Source organism: Puma concolor, chromosome B2 (genome assembly GCF_028749965.1).
Source record: "Puma concolor isolate L17-30 chromosome B2, mPumCon1.1.hap2, whole genome shotgun sequence".
NCBI lineage: Eukaryota > Metazoa > Chordata > Mammalia > Carnivora > Felidae > Puma > Puma concolor.
Window position 1 is genome coordinate 29858190 of NC_141671.1, and position 20583 is coordinate 29878772.

Consider the following 20583-nt stretch of genomic DNA (forward strand, 5'->3'; position numbering starts at 1 on the left):
ACCCCTCGTTCTTTGTTGCACCTGGTTCAGGCCTATCATCGCCCAGCCTTTTGCGTAAGCGCCGCACGTAAGGCAGCTGTGTTCCCCTGGACGCTAGTTTACTGCGCAAGCGCTCTGAGGCAGCCTCAAGAACAGGCGAGCGCAGGCGCACTTAGTGCAGACAAAGTCACCGCTTCCCTGGAATCCGCTGCAGTGCGCAAGCGCGCAACATCTCCGTTTCCCTCCCTTCAGCCCCTTAACCCCCCCCTCCCACGTCCTTTCCCCTTCAAGAAACCGGCTCCAGGGCGCGCTCACCCCTGTGAGGAAGCCGGACACGGGAGGCGCTGTCTCCGCTCCCGGAAGATCATGTACCAGCCCAGCCGGGGGGCGGCCCGGCGTCTCGGCCCCTGCCTCCGTACCTACCAGGCTCGCCCCCAGGTGAGAGTAAAGGGGAAACCCGGGAGAGGAGGGGGCGGGGTGAGACCCTCCTCAGAGTCGGCGCGTAGGGCGGAGCGCGCGCCCCGTCCGCGCAGGCGCAGTGGCGTCCTACCGCCCCTTTTCACCTGGGCTGGGCGGTGCATGGAGGGGCGAGGGGTCGCGAGGATTGGAGGGTTGTGCCGCCATCGGTGGCGTACACGGGATGTTGGTTCTCCCGGGTCTGGGTTGTGCAGGTTGGATTGAAGCTGGGACGGCGGGGCGAGGCCGCATTTCGTCCCATCTTCTGCGGTTACCTGTGCCTGGAGGTGATTTGAAGGGCAGTGGGTGGAGAGGTTCGCAGCCCGGCCGCGGAGCTGCCCCGGGAGTTTCCAAGTCCCGACCGGACAGACCTACGGGCCGCGCTTTGCAGCTCGCGCATCTTCCACCCGGATAGCGGTCCTGGCAGAAAGGCCGGCCCGGCTGGACCGGATTCGGGCCCCCGCTCCAGGGTGGGCAAGATGGCCACGCCCCCGGCGGAGACGGTGCCTCAGGGACACCTTTGGGGACAGAGGTACCTGCACGGCCCGCCAGCCTTCCCGGTAGTGAGACACCCCCCCACCCCCCGCCCGGGGGGGTTCCTTGAGAGCGGAGAGACTTGGGCTAGGCCTATGAGTGGCCTCCCACTCATCGCACTTTAAGCGTAGGTAAACCAGAGGAATGAAGCCCTCTGGTTTCATTAACCTTCGTTAAAGGTCTGGAGACCTTTATCGGTCTCCTGGGCTTGTTTCTGTCATTAAGGGGGGCCCGAAATGATAGTAGCTTACATCTACATACTACTTTATAGGTCGCGGAGTTTTATTTACATTTATTAGGTCATATAGTCCTCATAATAACTCAGTGTGGCTTCATGGTCCTCGTTTATAAGAGGACATTTATAAGAGATAGGCATATATAATGAGAATGCCTAAGGTGTCACAATGTAATCGGAGCTCAGAGAAATGTCTCCTACTTCCAGTTGGATGTTTTTTTTTCTGTTACACACTGCTTGGTGGAGTTCCCTTACAGGCTACGTTATTTCATCCACAGTAAGCGAAAATTTGTTACTCGTTCTTTTTTCAAAAAATATATTATGATTCTTCCTGTAAGAGAGGTGGAATTGCCCCCAAACAGTGTTAGGATCTTAAACAAGTGTACTGTTTTGGGGGAAGTAGTACCTGTGTCACAGGAAACTCTTTCCTCCTGTTTTCAGTAGAGATGAATTCATCCCATTTTCCTCTAATAATTTTCTCTCTCCTGTCAGGAGGAGCAGGATTGGAAGCGTATTAATGAACAGAGTTTAGATGCGGGGGTATCAGGCAGCTAGATTCTTACCTTTTTTCCTTTTATTCTTCCTCCTTAGGACCAGCTTTCTCCACGGGCTCTACCATTTCCTCCACTTTGGCCCCACTCCACAACAACCACTTCTCCATCTTCTATTCTCTGGTCTCCCCCACTCCCACCCCCTCCTATCTGGTTGCTTCCCCGAGCTCCTCCCCTCCCTCTCCCTCAGATCCAGGCCCTCAGCTCACCATGGGTGGTTCTCCCTCCAGGAAAGGGAGAGGAGGGACCAGGACCTGAGATGCATAGCGGCTGCTTGGATGGGCTTAGGAGCCTATTTGAGGGACCTCCCTGCCCCTATCCTGGGGCTTTGATACCTTTCCAAGCCCCTGGGACCTCTTGCTCTGCCACTCCATCAGGAGATCCGAGTATGGAGGAGCACCTGGCTATCATGTATGAGAGACTGAGACACGAGGTAAGTCAGCTTGAAAGTGGGCTTCACCCACAGTGAGAAGGGATGTAGGCAATACTTGGAAATAGAGGATTTTCTTGAAATCACGAGGCAGGCAAATATATGTATTATGTTATTTCCCAAGGAAGAGATGTTCTTCAGTTTTGATTTAAGGGAAGTTAGACATGGAATGAGATTTCCTTTCAGAGGGGAGTAAAGAGGCACCAAAAAGAGAAAACTGAGAAATAGGATAATTTCTTTCCTACTGGACTGATGCCTTCTTCTTCCACCTAGCTTCCCAATCTCTTCCTTCACTCCCACGACTATACTCTCTATTCATCGGATGTGGAATTCATCAATGAGATCCTGAACATACGCACCAAGTGAGAATCCAGGCACGGGTAGGGCCTTGGGAAAGAAAACCACCCAATGCTTTATACTTGACCTTTTTCACTTACCAGAGAAGGTCCTGCTACTTCTCACAACTGTTTCCCATTCCCCAGAGGCCAGTGAGGTTTTTCTCATTATGCCATCATAAGATAGCTTTCCCATCCCTTCTTCACAGGGGCCTAACATGGTACATTCTGTCACTGACCCTCTGCCGCTTCCTGGCCTGGAACTATTTTGCACAACTTCGGTTGGAGGTTCTACAGCTGACCCGCCACCCAGAGAATTGGACCCTGCAAGCCCGCTGGCGGCTTGTGGGGCTGCCCATCCACATGCTTTTCCTGCGTTTCTACAAGCGTGACAAGGAAGAGCTTTACCAGTAAGAGAAAAGATCCAGTCAGTTTCCTAATCCTACTTTAGGACTCTGATGGTCTAGTCTTCCAGACAATCCTTAATCTACTCTGACTTGACTACAAGCTTTTTCTTGAGGGCAGGGATTTTGTTTTAGTCTACTTTAATATACAGAAATACAGAGTGTGAGGAAACCTCTGAACTCGGGTTTCTTCATGTACATTGTGTGGTACATAGTAGGCATTCAAATATTTATTGAACAAATGAAAATTCCTGTGTAGTAAGTTGAGCCTTGCAACCCTAGGTAGAGTATTTGGTAAGTTTCTGGCAGAGAGTAGAATCTCAAGAAATTGTTAGGCTCAGCCCAAACCAGTGGTCCTCAAAGTTTGCTGCATGGTGGAATCATCTAAGGATCTTTAAAAAATATTGGTGCCAGACATTCTGATTTAAGTGGGACAGGGTACAGCCTCGGCAATCAGGACTTTTTTCAGAGTTCTCCAGGTGATCTAGTATGTAGCAAAATTTAGCAACTACTGGTTTAAACAAATGCTTGAATTAAACTTTGCGATCAGTCACCTCCCTCAGTAAGCCTTTCTTTCTCCCTTCACCAGGACCTATGATGCCTATTCCACCTTCTTCCTGAATTCCAATGGCCTCATTTGTCGCCATCGCCTAGACAAAGTGAGTCCTTTAGACTGGATGGGGATGGGGTGAAGGGATAGAACATCCCACCAGCTGGCATTAACCTTTGTTCCTGCAGCTGATGCCTTCACACTCACCCCCAACACCTGTGAAGAAACTGCTAGTGGGAGCCCTGGTGGCTCTAGGACTGTCAGAGCCAGAACCCAACTTACACCTGTGTTCTAAGACCTGATCCAGGAACTGGGTGGAGGCAGCACCGAAGACTTTGCTACATACGCACAAGTGGTGGAGGTGGAGGTGGCCTAGAATCTCTGGGAGTCAGCTTCCTCCTCTCTTTTCTCTCCTTTTTTGCCATCTCATGCCATGTAAAGCTGCTGTGTAATTTAATTTGTAAATAATAAAGTCTAAGTAAATATATGAGAATTTCCACGTCATTTTCTCTGCATCTCAAAAGTTCCTACAAGCTTTATTCCAAAAATACTTTTATTAATAGATATTAAATAATACTACAGAAAGAAAAGGAGCTGGCGTTGGGTTGTTTGTGTTCCCTTCTCTTTACCCTAGCTCTTCTCGTGTCTTGCCTATTTTTTTTGGCATTTTCTTAGAATGGGGATCTTCTAGCTCCTTGGCCTTATAATAGTGGGGAGCTACCTCCAGAAGCCAACTGCTTTCAATCTCTAATACCTAGAAGAGATAAAAAAAATTAGCAGGGTTCCCCTTTTTCCAACCTAGGTTCATAATGTACGTGTTTGACCAAAAGTTTCTTTTTTTCCACCTTTAACTACAGGGCTAGGGGAAAGGTGCCAGGTTCTAATACTATATACCCCAAAGGCAGACACACCTCTACATGTCATTCAGGATCCCAAGCAAACTATCCCTAAAAAATCTGATGATAAAGCTATATAAACTACACTCATGACAGAGACCACATCTGCTTTGTTCACCATTCTCACCCCAGCATCTGAAAATACTGAGACAACAGGCATTCTCATTCACTAATTCATTGAATGAGTATGCAGATCTTAGTAGATGCTGACACAGCTGTTAGAAACAATGTCTTTCTATTTTATCCTACCTTAAATCAATGTGTTTTCCTTTCTCTGCTGGTCTCAGCAACTTGAATCTGGATTTTGAGCTTGCTAGAATCCCACCGCCCCACACATCTCCACCTTCCTGGGCAGGGGAAGGTCCCCTCACCTGTCTCATGAATTCCTTGGTGGTCAAGACAAGTTCATGGTAGAGCAGCCAGCGTGGCTGTTCCTCAAAGAGAGAGGAGTTGGGGTGAATGAACACTGTCTGCTGTTGTTTGACTGTGCGATAGCCACTACGAGTCAGTCGCGCCGTGTGGTAAAAGTAACCAGCTGTGATGGCCTTAGGGGCAGACAGGAAAGAAAGTCAACCAGAAAGCCAGATATCCAAGCACCCTAAGCACTCACTACCTTTTTAGTTCAGGCTTCTGGAGAACTAGAAAGGTAAAGGATGCATGAAGAACCCACTGAGAAGGAACCTTCATTGGCGTGGGGGGAGAAAGCACAGAAGAGCACACTTTCCACAGGGGAAGAGGACATATCTTCAGGCTGGAGGGATGACTGCAGGCCGCTGGAGAAGCTTGCTCCATAGATTGAGGGGGTGTGGGGAACAGCAGACTAAAGAAATGCTGACCTTGCGTACACGAATATAGTCCCCTTGGCAGGAGCTGAGACCAACTTCCACTCGTTCCAAGAGCCCCTCCAGCTGTTCCCGCACATCCCTGGCTCGGCGCATTGATCTGAACTGTACAAAGTTTTCATAGCACCACTGGGAAGAGTAACCACTCTCAGCCCACTGTGAAGACGGTTAAAAAAAGGGGGTAGAAGTGGGGGGGTAAGTAGCAGAACCAGAGTCTCCCCTCATGTCTCCCTCATTCCCATCATCCATGCCCAGTGTGACCTGTGTATAAACGTTTAGCAGAACCAGGTGGTCCCCACCAGGGAGGAAAAAGTTGACACGGGCATTGTCGGCATGGACGACCTTGTCCTTGGGTCTGTAGAAGATGGAATTGTTGACAGAGAGCATGGCAGCCACTGTCAGGATCTCTTCTGAACAGCTATACCTGGGGCAGGAAGGGGAAAACATGAGGATTCAAAGGAAGACACACAGGAACAGACACACGGTGAGGGGAAAAGTGATCACTGTGTGTAGCTATGTCCTCACATGGAAACTGTTGGTTAGGATAATGGCTACAAACCAGAGCAGACAGATTTTGGTTGCAGCAATGGCAATATGGGTGTCGAGGACATGAAACAACAGAGGAGGGCTATCCTTGGAGGTGGGGACAGGAAAGCACTTGGGACTTCTGAGGGTTCTATAGGAGGAAGGTGTGTATTGTGTGCATCAGGGAAAGACAGCACTTCATGTAATCACCTCTGACCTCAACCATGGCAGGGGAATGGCATTTAAAGGTGATCCCTCCACAACTACATCTGAATGTTACAGTCTGAAACCTTAGGAGCGAGTAAGTCCCCAAACCAGTCCACAAATAGCACTCTGCACAGGTGTGAAGGGACTTCCACATCCATTCATGCCCCCAAATTTTCTGTTAGTCAATCTTATCCATTTCATATCACGATCAAGGAAGGGCAAGACAGTGTCTTACTGCCCCTTGTGAGCCTCAAAAGGGGCAGTAAGAGCTTTCTAACTTACTTGTTAAAGAATAATACAGTAGAGAAAAAAAACAAGATAACAAAGATGGCCCCAAGAGACAGAAAGAGGCACAGCTGGTTTGTGTGCTGGGGGTTTGGGCAGGGTGAGGGTTGCTTACTTTTCAGAGGCCAAGATCATTTTAGATAGCATGGGATCCACCGGTAGCTCTGCCATCTTTCGACCAGACTAAGGAAGGAAAGAGAGTTGAGGCCAGTCCTCCTTCAGGTGTCTCTCCACCATTCAAGAGGTTACCCCCAATCCCTTCATCCTGCCCAGCCCATGCTGCCCTCCCACCTCACCGTGGTGAGCTCCCCAAGGTGGTTGAGGGCTCCCAGAGCATACAACTGCTCCAAGGCCAGCAGCAGGGTCTCATATGGTGGAGGGTCCAGGAAATCAAAGTGCATTAGGTCATGGATCCCTAAAGAAAGATGTGAGGGAATAGACAGTTTCTCTGCAAGGACCAGTGACTCTAACCCCACCTCCCTCCTCTCAGGAAAACTGGGGGACCCCAATAACCTAAGCTCTTGAGCAGCAACACAACATTGCCCAGGCTGGTCCTCTGGATCTCTGGCACAGTGGTTTCCTCCAGCTCATGCTGATAGGCCCAGGCGGTATACAGGCGGAAGCACTTCCCTGCAGCCACCCGACCCGCCCGACCAGCTCGTTGATTGGCTGAGGCCTGGAAAGAAAGGAGAAGCAGGACAGCTGACAATCTGATGAGGGAAAAGACAAAGGGCAACATTTATGCAAGATATCTGAAGGGATGGGAGCACCTGGGTGACTTGGTCGGTTAAGCATCCGACTTCCGATCAGGTCACACTCTCATGGTTAGTGAGTCTGAGCCCCACGTTGGGTTCTGTGCTAACAGCATGGAGCCTGCTTTGGATTCCGTATCTCCCTTTCTCTCTGCCCCTCCTTGCCACTCGCACTCAGTCTCTCTCTCTCAAAAATAAATGAACATTTAAAAAAAAGGGGGCACCTAGGTGGCTCAGTCGGTTGAGCATCCAACTTCGGCTCAGGTCATGATCTCGCAGTCCATGAGTTCTAGCCCCGCGTTGGGCCCTGTGCTGACAGCTCGGAGCCTGGAGCCTGCTTCTGATTCTGTGTCTCCCTCTGCCCCTCCCCCACTCATGCTCTGTCTCTCTCACTCTCAGAAGTGAATAAATGGTAAAAAAAAAAAAAAAAAAAAAAAAAAAAAGAAAAAGAAATCTGAGAGGATGTAGGTTGCTTATTTCCTGTCCTCTGAGAAGCTCCCACAGGTTTCTGAGTTGAACCTTCCCCATGGAGACCCTGCTAGAGCCCAATCAGGCTGACCTTGCTGCAGGGTGTGACAGTGAGGGATTCCATGCCTGTGCGAGGGTTGTAGCTCTTCTGCTTACAGAACCCTGGATCCAGCACATAAATGATGCCCTCAATGGTGAGTGACGTCTCAGCGATGTTTGTTGCCACAACCACCTGAGTGAAAGGATGTAGAATCACCCAGGGACCCCACCCACCAAGTTACCTAGAAAAAGTAATCCTGGAAGATTCAAGTAGACAAGTAGGTGCAGACAAGGGGCAAGAGCTGAGGGGATTTATATCCAAAGGCAGGAGAGGGGTCCAAGGCCAGGCAGGGGCAAGGGAGAAGTAGGGATAAACAGGGACATGATGTGGAAAGGGAATAGGGAGGAGTTAGAACTTTTTTCAGAAATGGGAGAGGGTGGGTCCAGGTCCCTGCCTCCATCTTGTCCAACACCACTTTCACATTCACCCTCCCCCACTACTTCCTGCAAGAGCCTCCTCATATGTCTTCCTGGCTTTACTCCAAGCCCTGTTTATGTGGCATCCAGATGGTTCTTTAAAAATGTTAACTTGTCACGTCTCTAACCCCATCCTTCAATGGCTTCCTGCCTACTTGAGAATTATATACAAGTCCCTTAAGGCCCTCAGTCCTCCAGCCCTGGCTACCATTCTGACCTTACCTCTGAGTAAGGGCTCCCAGCCAGGCTCCCAGGCTGGTCCGAGCATACTCCTCACTCAGGTCCTTTGCATAAGCTCTTAACCTCTGCTGGACACACTCATCTCCCAGATTATCAGCCTGGCTCCCTCCCTCACCAGGTTCAGGCCTCAGCTTCCCTTTCACCTTACTGGAGAGGGAGAGGCCTTCCCTACACCCCAAGGAAAATACTTTCCTGCCATTCCTCACTCCCACCCCCTAGAGTCAGTCTCCATCTTCCCAAGCTGCACTGTATTTCTCCACAGCATTAGCATTTGTCATAAATCAGCATTGTGTATTTACGTGTCCACTGTCTCCTAACCTCTGTTAGACTATAAACTCTGGGAGGCTAGAGACTTAGTTCATCACTGTATCTTCGTTCCCTAGAACAGTAACTGGCATGTAGGAGAGCTTGTTAAATATTTGTTGAATGAAAGTTACATCTTTACTCAAAACCTTTTGAATGCCACCCAATCGTCTAAAGTCCAAATGCTTTCAACTGCTATGAAAGGCCCTCCCTAATATCAGTCCAAAGTTTTCACCTTGTGAACTTTCCACTCAGCCTTCTAGATAACGCTCTGATCTCAAACTCACTTTAGGCCTTGCTCTGATATTCCTCACCATTTTTCTTAAAGGTCCAGATCAAATCTAACCTGCTGGCACACCAAGGACCTCCCTCCTCCTCTGCACCCTTACAGTGCTACTTAACAGATCATGTATTTGGCTATGTCTCAGTTCATGCTGAATTATTCTCTCTCTCCAGCTCTGGAAGTGAGGGACTATTACTGAACCCTGTAGCTGTAACACTGCCCAGGACATATCCTGCACAGGGCAGGCACATACTCTCTTTTCCATTACTAGTTGTGTGGGTTTCTCCAACTAACCTTTCGTGCCCCAGGGGGTGTGGGCTGGAAGATTCGAGCTTGCATGTCAGAAGGCAGGTTGGCATAAATGGGTAACACCAAGAGCTCCCGGATTTTGGAGCCCAGGCGGCGGCAGCGATCCTGGAGCATCTCACAGGCGGCCTCAATCTCCTCCTAGATTTGGGATGGGGAGAACAGTCTAGTGACATACAGCTGACATGCCAGCTCTGTCTTCCCCTGGGATACACACATCATCATCCCTCCCCTACACCTCACACCTGTCCTGTCAGGAACACCAGGATATCCCCGGGAGGCTGGGTCACATGGATCTGCAGCACAGATACCACACAAGCTTCCAGGTAGTCAGCCTCTGGAGCCTGGGGATGAGGAGGAGAAGGGTCACAGGAAGGCCATCTGTTCAGAAAACCTCTTCCTCTTCTCCCAGCTCAGTAACCACTTTATCCCAGTTCCCCTTTGGACTCTCCATTTCCCCTTCCATCTTTAGAACAACCTTCTCCAAAGGCTCAAGCTTTGGTGCCTCACACTTAAGTCCATCCTCCCTGAGGGGAGCACCTTGGTATAGAAGATGTCAACTGGAAACCTGCGTCCAGGGATTCGGAAGACAGGGGCGTCATCAAAGAAGGTGGAAAAACGGGCAGTGTCCAGTGTGGCTGAAGCCACCAAGACCTTCAGCTCAGGCCGGAAGCGAGCAACATCCTTGATCAACCCAAAGAGAATGTCTGTGTGTAGGGTCCGTTCATGAGCCTCATCTACCATCACCACGCTGGGGAAAGAACAGGGGAGCAGTGAGCAAGGAAAGCTGGGCATTGTAGGAGAGGACACTAGAGTGCCCTGGATAAGGGCACAAATGGAAGTAAAGAGCCCAAAGGTGAATGTGGGAGGAGGGAGTTCCAAGGAGAAGCCAATCACCCCAGTTAAGGAAGACCAACAAAAAGTTAAAGAAGGTCAAGACCCCAGGGTCTGCAGCCTATTCCAGCCTGGCAGACAACAATAACCAAGATCTGGAGGCTGGAAGCCAAGGCCAGGACAAGTCAGACAATCCTCTCTGGATCAGTCAAAGGTCTGTCAGAGTCAACAGAAGTAAGAATATCTGTTTTAAAGCAGAAAAAAAGTGAGAGCAGGGCCTCTTCAAATAAGGCTGGGCTCCCCAGGCTGGCTGGGGATGAACAGACAGATCTGAGCCACCACGATCTGAACAGCCCAGAAGTTCCCAGGCTCCCAATGGACTGCTGTGGTGTGTCCCTGTTGGTCCTGCTGCCTCTCTGTGGAGAGAGGGAGCGGTTAAGTCTTTCTACCCCAAACTTAAAGGACCTTGCAGGCTTCTTGGTTTCCTCCTTAGTTACATGTGTGCCATGCTTCTTTATCCTTGCTCCAGTCTTTGGATTTCCAGGTGACAGTCAAGCCTGCAGGAGCTCACCCCCTGGCTCAACCCTTTGTGCCTAACCCTGACTATGCTGGTGTAGTCCCCAACTGTTTCACAAAGCAGGCTGATTTGATGGGAAAACCCCATGCCCCAAACACTCTTACACTGGCTAGCCTTCTATGGGTTCTGAGATTTTTGCAAGGGATGTGAAGGCTCAAATTATATTTGTTCTATTGCTCCATATATGATATCCTAGGACCAGAAATCTATAGCCTCCTAAAAGTTAAAAAGGCACATATTGCTCAGCTGGCCTGACCCCACCACTAGCCCATGCACAGATCCCTTCTCCTCCTAAACACATGTTCATGCAAAGCCCTGCTTGGCCAACACCAACACTGAGAACTCACTATTCACAGGCCAAGGCACTCCAAGACTTTGGCCAAAGGCCCAAGAGTGAGGGTCCAGGCATACTGACAGCCCCTCTGATCACCACTCTGGCTTCTTGGTATTGCGCTGAAATCCGTCTCACTATAACCTCTCCCATGGTTGCTCCATGTACTCTCTGTAGTCATGTGAAACAAGTCTGACCTTTTTTTTCTAGGTAACACCCCTTCCCATGTTTAGAGGGAACCAGGATGTGTCCCCTGAGTTTCTTCTCTCTAAGCTGAACATTCTAAGTTTCTTCAAAGGGTCTTCACATGGCTTTTCAAGTCTCTACAGCACTACTTTACCATCCTGGTGTTTTCTACACTCTGGAAGCAACAGGGCGGGGGGCGGTGGGTGGGCAGGGAAGGGAGAGGACTTCTCTGCAGTCTCTTCTACCCCATCTCCATGGCGCCTGCAGTTCAGTCCTAGTACCATCCACACCATAAAGATCTAAGAAGTGGTGGGCTAGTCAGAAGACAAAGGCCAAACTAGCTGGGTAAGAATAAAGAGAAGAAAGGCCAGAGATTAAAGGAGATACAGGAAGGTACTGAAGGGGGAGGAAGGCAGCAGATGGGGTAGAGGAGAAGATGGTGGCTCTCTTGTGGGAGGTGGGGACCCCTTGTGTACCTGTAACTTGCAAGGTCAGGTTCAGAGAGGAACTCCCGGAGGAGCATCCCATCTGTCATGTAGCGGAGGACAGTTCGCTCCGACGTGCAGTCCTCAAAGCGGATGCTATAGCCAACCTGTTAAGGGGGCCATTAGCAATCAAAATTGGGCTGGTGCTCCCTGAAGGGAGTGCAGGGCTAGGGGATGAGGTGCCAGGGCCTGGACCTGTGGTGTGAAGCCCTGTGCAGTGTGGGCTACGTCCCAGACCCTAGAGGCTCCCCTCACCCTTCGGTCCCCACATATCTCACCTCATTCCCAAGCTTCACACCCATCTCCCGGGCCACTCGGGCAGCCACACTCATGGCTGCCACTCTCCGGGGCTGGGTGCAGGCAATCTTCATTCCCTTCTTTGTGTAACCCTGAATGATAAGAGAAGAGGTTTTCCCTTTGTTAAATATGCTCCTGGAACCCAGGACAATTCAGAGAAAGAGATGTAAATTCATGACAGGGCAGGGGGAATGGAGGGAACAGACAGAAACTGAAAACCAGACCACAAGGGCAAACGGATAGGACAGCACACCTAGGGCCCCTGAGGGTGTTGTCACCCAGCCCTGAGAGTCCCAGCATCTGGGTAATCATGTTCGGGCCCTGCTAGATTTGAGGTGGAACAGGACAGATAACTGGGGCAGACCCAGATGCAATGGAAAACAAAAGAAGGTGAAAAAGGAAAATGAGTCCTTTGACTCTTCGTTCTTTGGCCCCTGCAGAGGAGCAACAGCTGAGCTGGCTGGCATGGGAAGGTCCACAGCCCACCATCTATCCGCTTACATGTTCTTCCAACATGCATGTATGGAACTAGACACAAACATTGTGGCAGGAAGTGAGAATAGAAACATAAAGGGTTTGTCCTTATTCTTAAGAAACTCACAATTTAGAGGAAAAGACTAAGTGACTGAAGACGAAAAGGTAAGCAGCTACTCAAAACACCATGTAAAAGAAGGTCTGACAGGACTGTGCTTGTCAAGGGCCAGTGCCCAGCAACCTGGAGGGTGTGGATGACTGTACCTCCTCAAAGAGATACTGCGGGATCTGGGTGGTCTTCCCGGAGCCTGTCTCACCCTCGATGATGAGGACCTGATGATTAGCAATAGCAGCCAGGAGCTCCTCACGGAATGGGAACACTGGGAGGCTGCGGCGGACAGCCTGGATGGACTCTTTCTGCTGAGCCTGGGTTGGAGGTGGTGGGCCTGATGGCTCCTGAGAAGGAGAAAGAAGGGCATGAGCTTCAGAGCCAGCTTCCCAACCTCCTTAGGATGTCCCAGAGTTCTCCCGCTCACCTCGTCACCCTGGAGCTGAGTGGCCCGGACAAACTCGATGGTCTCCTCTTCCTCCAGCACCAGCTGATACTTGGGCTTCTGGGAGGCAGCATCTCGGGCCCCAAATTTCAGGGACGCTGCCCCCAGCCGGGCCTCCTCCCAGCGCCGCTGCTCCTCCCCAGGGGCACCTGATTCCTCCTCCACTAGATCCATAGCTCGTGCTGGCTATGGAGAGGACATGTGAAGACAGGTGATGCCTTCTTTCCAGGCCCCTCCTCCCCAGTCACTACCCCTGCCCACCAGGAAAGGCAAGACAAAGAAGGGGCCAGCCACAGCCCTGGTCAATGCCTTCAAGACCTCCCTCCCCTCAGCTTGGGGAGCAGGGCTGAAGCTGATTCTGCTTAATCTCACCTGTCCTCGGGTCTCCTCAGGCATATGGTAACGATTGGTGGCCTCCAGCTTCTCCTGCTCCCCAGCAGCCCGGTACTCTCGGGCCAAGTCCCGCACTCGCCGCTTGTATTTGAGCTCCCGCCGCTCATGTCGGCTCAGCTCCACATCCCCAAAAAGGAACTCCTCATCAGCCAGCTCAGCCTCCAGATCTTCAAGTTTCTCTCGTTCCCTCTTAGCCAAGTACTCTCGGCGGGATTTCTTCCGCAGCTCAGGGACCTGGGTCAGGACAGGGCAACCAAATCCTTATCTTATTAGAATAGCAACCCCTTTCCTTATCTATCTGTAAAAGTGACAAATTCCCCAACAGGCTGGCAATGTCCCTCTGCAATGTCCAACCTAATGGTATACTTCAAGCTGGGCCTCTCTGAAAGCCACACACTGACCCCACACACTATCTTCTAGCAGCACGATCCAACTGGAAGGACTTCTGGACAGTCTCACCATCTTTGTCAATACAAATACATCAGGGCAATTATTTGAATATTTTAGATTATATTCTTATTATTTTATTCAACTTAATGGAAAGGAGGAAAACAAAAGGGCTAATACCAGCATTTAGAAGCACAGGTCTCAAACGAAAACCACTGGCTGTGCCAAAAACAGTAGGTAATCTTCAGCCTGTTAGATGCTCCCTGGTCTTAAATCAAATGACTATGGTTTGGGAAAAGGGGAAAAATACACTATATACAAAAAAATGGAAGTATAATATCAGAAAGTGTTCTGTAAGGCAAGATGTAATCAGAAAGGCCTAGCTCTCTGAAACTAACCTCTCCCTGCCTCCTACAATGTGTCATTTGGCTTCTACAGGTTCCTTTGATATGAGCTTTTTAGGACATATTATGGATACCAATAAAAGACTGGCCACATCCATAAGACCTTTCTCAGCTCTCATCCTGAGCCCTCCCACTGTGGCAACATTGTCTTCTCCGGATCACAACAACCTCCTCTACTGTGGTGGCAAAACCTCATTAAGCCCTTTCGTTGGGGACTCCAATTCGATTTAATTGCTTGGCTTTTCTTGTTCGTTCTGTGAAGACTTAAAAGTTTATGCTCATGATCTAATGTGAGTACACAATCAAATACCCTTCCAACCTGATGGGTAAAGCAGAAGATATCCTTTTAAAATATGGACAAAAAACCAGGGCAATTTGAGGGGCACCTGGCTGGCTTAGTCAGAAGAGCATGGAACTCTTGATCTCAGGATCCTGAGTTCAAACCCCACAATGGGTGCAGAGATTACTAAAACAAACAAACAAACAAACAAACATACAAACAAACAAACCAAAACAACCCAGGGCAATATAAACATCAAAAAGAATCATGATAGGGCACCTGGGTGGCTCAGTCAGTTAAGCATCTGACTCTTGATTTCAGCTCAGGTCATAATCTCACCGTCGTGGAATGGAACCCTACATTGGGCTCTGCATTGACAAAGTGAAGCCTGCTTGGGATTCTCTCTCTCTCCCTCTCTTTCTGCCCTTCCCCAACTCATGCACATGCACTGTCTCTCAAAATAAAAAAAAAAAAGAATAATGATATGAAACTGTAAAATACTGCAAAATAGAAATTCGTGAGTCCAATGTGACACACATACACACAAAGAATGGGAAAAAGCTTTTGCCCCCAGTGAGGGGGCTGTTACACCAAACTCCTTACTCTGAAAATTAGTAATTAAACATTTTCCCTGCCTTTTAAAAAGGAATGATAGCTCATTCCTACTTGTTAAGGAAAAGCTCTTCTTTATGTAACAAGGTTAGCCAAAAAATGTAGAAGGGATGTCAAACTCCAAAAATCACCTTTCTGCAATCCCCAGTGAAACAGCAGATTCAGGAAAGGATCTGCATCTAATGGCTACTAAAACCATTAGATGAAAGGCTGTTGGCAGAAAGGATATCTGCACTAACAGGTAGACATCGGATAGGATGTCCCCCCCTGATGTGGTATAATGTGAAGTGCACATTGCCACCCAAGAGGTGTTCCTGTCACAACTTTTTAATCTGAGTTGAGGCAAGATTTAGATACAATTTCCACTTTAAAGGAAGCATGGGGCATAGAAGAACTCAATACCACAAGATAAGCGTCAGATAAATCCAGAATGTAGGACATAGTACAAGATGAGAGAGAGAGAGAGAGAGAGAGAGAGAATGAAACAAAAAAATATATAACAGTCTGAAACGCCAAATGTAATGTAGGAAATTTAACTGGGTTCCTGCTTGGAAAAGCAGTTACTAAACACATTTTGGGGTAACTGGGGAAGTTTTATTATGGACAGGTTCCTAGTTGACACATGAGAAGTACTGTTCATCTTCTGGGGTGTGACAATGGCACTGTGGCTTTAGAGGACAATATCTTTATTTTTAGAAGGTACATGTTAATAGGATAAAATGCCATGTCTAAACTCTTTTAAATGGTTCAAAAAGAAAAAAAAGCCTACATTCACACAGACATTGTAAATACTACACTATTAACCATTTCTAGGGGTGCCTGGGTGGCTCAGTTGGTTAAGTATCCTACTTCAGTTCAGATCATGATCTCACGGTTTGTGAGTTCGAACCCTGCATGGGGTTCTCTGCTCTGAGAACAGAGCCCCCTTCAGATCCTCTGTCCCCTCTCTCTCTCTGCCTCTCTCCCGCTCATACATGTGCTCGCTCTCTAAAATAAACATTAAAAAAAAAACTTAAGAAAAAAATTAACCATTTCTGAATCCAGTCTATATGAATGTTAATTATACTAATGCTTTCAACATTCTTATTTGTTTGGAAGTTTTCATGATTCAAAAAGAAAAGGAAAATTAAATTCTGGCAAATAAAAACATTACACCTGTACAGACAAATGTCTTAGTACTCTCTGACCACAATTGTTTTGTGGGGTGGGTCATGAGACGGCTTGGTCAGGAGAGACCTGAGTTCTAATAGGTCATTCTTAGGACATCAAGAGTCTCAAAATTCTTTTGAGAAACCAAAGTATAACCTTACTTGGGAAGACCAAATCTTTGGAAAACCACCTACCCTAACTAAACTTATACCATAACAAGTTCAGTTCATGAATTACAAGGGTTGTGTCCCCATTCAGTAAGAAGACCAACTCAGGAAACTAGAGGAAGATCACAAGGCCATGTCCGGGATAGAGAGACTAGATGGTAGGAAGGTATTTGGAACTAGGTGTGTCCAAGCTGAATGGTCAGCATATCCCTAGGCAGATCCCTGGGCAGTGGGATAGCTGCCCTGCCCCTGCCCTCCAGCCACCCCCCTTGATGTTCCAGCTGCCTTTTGATTACATCTCATTAAGTCTCAGGAAAAGGGAAAGCTCACACTTCCTTTATGAACACAGCGTGATTTAATTCTAAGGAGTCAGGAGGGTTTGTGTGTAGCTTCCTTCCCTCTACAACTTAAGTTTGTCCTTGGTAGGCTCCTGTCAACAGGGACCTGACACCCCATCAGCATCCCCGCTGTATTTCGTGTCCTTTTTCCCCTACCCCAAACCATTTCATCAGAAAGTCTTTCCTTTTGCTTTCTGATGTTGGCTTCTTGGGCACTGGGACTCACCATGGCTTTCCGGTCTTCCTCAGCCATCTTGAGGCGCTTCTGAGCCTCTTCATAAGCCTAGGAAAAGAAACCAAGAGTAAAGCGCTGTGAGGACAAAATCTCCCAAAGCCACAGTCACTCCGCCTTCAGAATCACAAGGTTTTGATATACCATAGCATGAAGAAATGTCCCTTCTCAGTGGGAATCTCTAGGGCTACAGGTTCAGCAGAGGGTCGCCTTAGCCAAAGCACCCAGAGGGGTCCTCTTACCATACAGATGAATACCACCAGAGGCCATCGCTGGTCTTCCCAAAGATTACTATCTCTGCAATCACACCCAACCAGGAATATTCCTGGGGATTTACAAAACATGCTGCTCCTATGTACCTTCTTGTCTGACCGCTCCAGGACATTTCGAGTCCGATCCTTGTCCCGCTGCCGAACCCTCTCAGCAAAGGCATCACGTTCCTCCAGGTCCTGAAGGCGCTCTCGCTCAGTCCTCTCCCACTCATCCTCCGACTCTGGCTTCTCAGTCAGCTGTTTACTTCCTCTGCAGCCCAGCCCGAAGGATCACATAAGGCCTCCTAGAAGGTTTATCATCCCATCATCCCCTGCCCCATCCTGCTTCTGTCTTACCCTGTCTTTCTCTTCTCCTTCTCAGAAACCTCTTGCTCCTCTTCTTCCTCTTCATCCTGACGTTTCTTCCTGAGGTGTTTCCGTTTTTTACGCTTCTTCTGGACATTGCTCCCAGCTCTACCTACGGTCTCCTCACTGCTCTCCTCACTGTCTTCCAGCAACTTATAGGATAGGTTCTTCTCTAGCAGGGCTCGGGCCTCTCGCTCTGCCACTCGAGCTGGCTTTTCTACCACTGCCTTCCGTGGTACCTTTCAGTAGGAGGGAAGATAATGGGATGTGAGCAACTCCTGATCTCTGCCCACCAAGTTTGCCCCATTCCAAATTTAAGGAATGACCTGATCTTAAACCAGCCTTCATTGTCCCCCTTCCCAATGGCTTCACACCATGTTCATCCAGTAATTAACATTTATTGAAACCTGTCCAATGCACCAGGTACTTGCTAGGTACGAACACAGAAATAAACAAAAGACAAAAATCCCTGCCTTCATGGAGTTTATTTTGCATTCTCAAAACCAATTCTCAGTTGCTCAGCCTCTGTTGTTCCTCATGATTAAGTCATTCTGATACCACTGCACCCAGTGCTCCAGCCCAGCTGGTGTCGCTATGATGACCCACGGTGCCCCGTTCCTGGCCCTGAATTCTCTGAAGCAGCCATGCTGGCGGCCACATGCTACGAGGATTGATTTGCAAAGGCTTGTCATATGTCTGGCACTGTATCAGATTCCAGAGATGCTAAACAGATTAACATAAATCATCTACCCTCATATTACTTACATTCTAAACTTATCTCTCACCAGGCACCATATCTCTCACCAGACAACTAAAGCAGGCTATTTGCCATTCTAGGAACATGCCAAACACTTTCACTCTTCCATATACCTGTTTTGTAAGGTGCTGTCAGGTGAGAGAAATACAAAGACAAGAAATACACAGTTCTGTCCTCTAGAAGCTCACCTTTACACCTTTACTACTTTCCCCTTCTCTGACAAATTTCAAGGAATTTTTGGGACCACATGCCTTGATCAGTACTGCTACCTTTTTCTGCCCTTCCACAGAACTTCTCTCTCTCTCTCTCTTTTTTTTTTTTTTAATGTTTATTTATTTCTGAGAGAGAAAGAGAGAGACAGAGAGTGAGCGGGGGAGGGGCAGAGACAGAGGGAGACAGAATCCGAAGCAGGATTCAGGCTCTGAGTTGTCAGCACAGAGCTGGTGGCAGGGCTCCATCCAACTCACGAGCGGGAGATCCTGACCCGAGCTGAAGTCGGACGCTTTACCCACTGAGCCACCCAAGTGCCCCAGCACCTCTCTTCTCTGGCCTCGCTATTCAAAGTGTAGTCTGTGGACTATCGGATTTACCCGGAAACTAGTTAGAAATGCAAAAATTAAGATCCCATCCCATAACTAATAAATCGGAATCTGCACTTTAACAAGGGTCCTGAATGAGTCTCTGCATATTAAAGTTCAAGAAACACTGCTCTGTAGCACTTAACCCTCCTTAAACTTCTCCCCACAGCTGGACATCCAGCACCTAGCACAGTACCCAGGCGACAACGGACAAGGCTAGGTGCTTGTAAACTGAGCTTATTTAATTCCCCGAAGAACAGTTAGCCCAGTCTCACCAGGACAAATAAACTGGGGCCCCTCCCCTGCCCCACCCCTTCCCACACCTTGTTCCAGAGTCTCAGGGCGAAGTCCCGGGCCGGCCCGCTGAGGTCCAGAGTATCCGTGTCTCGGAGGCGCTGCACGAACTCCTCGGCCGAGGCACAGCGCTGCGCGGTACCGATCAGAAATTGGGCTACATGCCGTTCGCTCAACCCCAACACCGAGTGCAGCTCGTCCTGCACCCAGCGCTCCAGCCCAGCTGGCGTCGCCATGGTGACCCACGCTGCCCCGTTCCTGGCCCTGAATTCTCTCGAGCAGCCACGCTGGCGGCCGTCCCGTCGGAGGCCCGGAGACCTGGAGTCCTAGGCTGGAGTCTCAGCTCCGCAAAGGACCTGCCTTAGGACCTTGAGGTTTGGTTTCCGACAGCCCCAAACCTTCCTCCCGCACCACCGAGGCCGGAAGCGTCCGATCATTTCCGGTCTAAGCACTATGGTGGCCGAGCGAGTTCAAACCTCGCGGTACCGCCCCTGAGGCTCGGGATAAAATGTTCTATTTCCGCCTCTACTAAGTTCCTCAGTCGTCCCCTGATGGTCGGTCTGTGGATGCCTCTCTCACTTATTCATTCAACAAATGCTGTGTGCTAAGCACAATTTTAGTTGCTGGGGATATGGCAAAGAACTAATCAGAAAAAATCCCTTACCGAAGGGAGGGTCGAAGACAAGATACATAATAAAACATGTAAGTCCTATGGTTAAAAATATGTCAAAAAATAATGCAAGGTTTGTGTGTTGTGGGGGGAGATTCTCTTTCAAATGGAAGGTCAGGTCCATGCTGATGAAAGATTAGCCCATGCTGTTTAGGAGTTACCTTTGTTAGCCCTGTACCTGCAGCAGGAATGAATACAGGTTAGGAATAAGCAAGGACCTCCAAGCTGGAAGAAACAGGATTTGGGGAAAAAACAAAGGTTCCCTCTTTTCTTTGTGCTGTCTTAAAGTTATTTTTAAAAGTCTCCAAACTAAGGAATGTGTAAACTGTGTTCTACATTTTCGCTAACCGCTTGAATTCTCTGGTGGCACTTAATCAAAAAATAAGCAGAACTTGTTATCTTGCTCTCTGCTTATCTGACGTCGGTTTGACCCTGTTTCATACTTTTATGACTAACTGGACTGATCAGACACTACTGTTGGGAAATGAAATAATCCAACAGCCACAGGTAGCTCCTTAGCATTGACTTCTTAGATGCATTGTTTTCTGTTTCTGAGATGGACTTTGGGCACCACAGGCATATCAGAGTTTCCTGCCCTGCTTTCCTGGGTTACAACAGATTAGGATCTTTACTTAATTAGCTACTAATGTAAGCATTGTTTCCCTCTATACTCACACCCTCTCTAAATTGGCTCATTGTTCTAACACCTTGCTTGTTCCTTTGCTAGTAAATTGAAGACTTTTGGTACGTGTTTAAGATCACTTTGTCTTATTTTGTATTTAGTAAAAGGGAGTCTCCTCTGACTAGGCTGAGAAAACTCCTGTAATAGTAGGACTATAACTACTCAAACAAGTCTTTACTACCTTAGCA

At 48.6% G+C, this 20583-nt stretch overlaps 2 protein-coding genes across 2 annotated transcripts; one reads left to right on the forward strand and one right to left on the reverse strand.

The window, feature by feature from the left end:
- Window positions 1-118: 118 nt before the first annotated feature.
- Window positions 119-3959, forward strand: CB2H6orf136 (chromosome B2 C6orf136 homolog). The gene is made up of 6 exons (XM_025917220.2): window positions 119-417; window positions 1796-2188; window positions 2459-2547; window positions 2730-2930; window positions 3514-3583; window positions 3663-3959. Exons 1-6 carry the CDS (start codon window positions 346-348, stop codon window positions 3774-3776), a joined length of 939 nt encoding a protein of 312 aa, XP_025773005.1. The 5' UTR covers window positions 119-345; the 3' UTR covers window positions 3777-3959.
- Window positions 3960-4009: 50 nt separating this feature from the next.
- Window positions 4010-19500, reverse strand: DHX16 (DEAH-box helicase 16). The gene is made up of 20 exons (XM_025916963.2): window positions 19073-19500; window positions 17406-17653; window positions 17157-17319; window positions 16792-16848; window positions 13208-13462; window positions 12818-13021; window positions 12546-12737; window positions 11789-11899; window positions 11502-11617; window positions 9638-9848; window positions 9343-9441; window positions 9086-9238; window positions 7541-7681; window positions 6743-6905; window positions 6526-6644; window positions 6345-6412; window positions 5474-5636; window positions 5207-5368; window positions 4742-4915; window positions 4010-4228 (listed from the first exon to the last, which is right to left on the reverse strand). Exons 1-20 carry the CDS (start codon window positions 19277-19279, stop codon window positions 4100-4102), a joined length of 3135 nt encoding a protein of 1044 aa, XP_025772748.1. The 5' UTR covers window positions 19280-19500; the 3' UTR covers window positions 4010-4099.
- Window positions 19501-20583: the final 1083 nt, after the last annotated feature.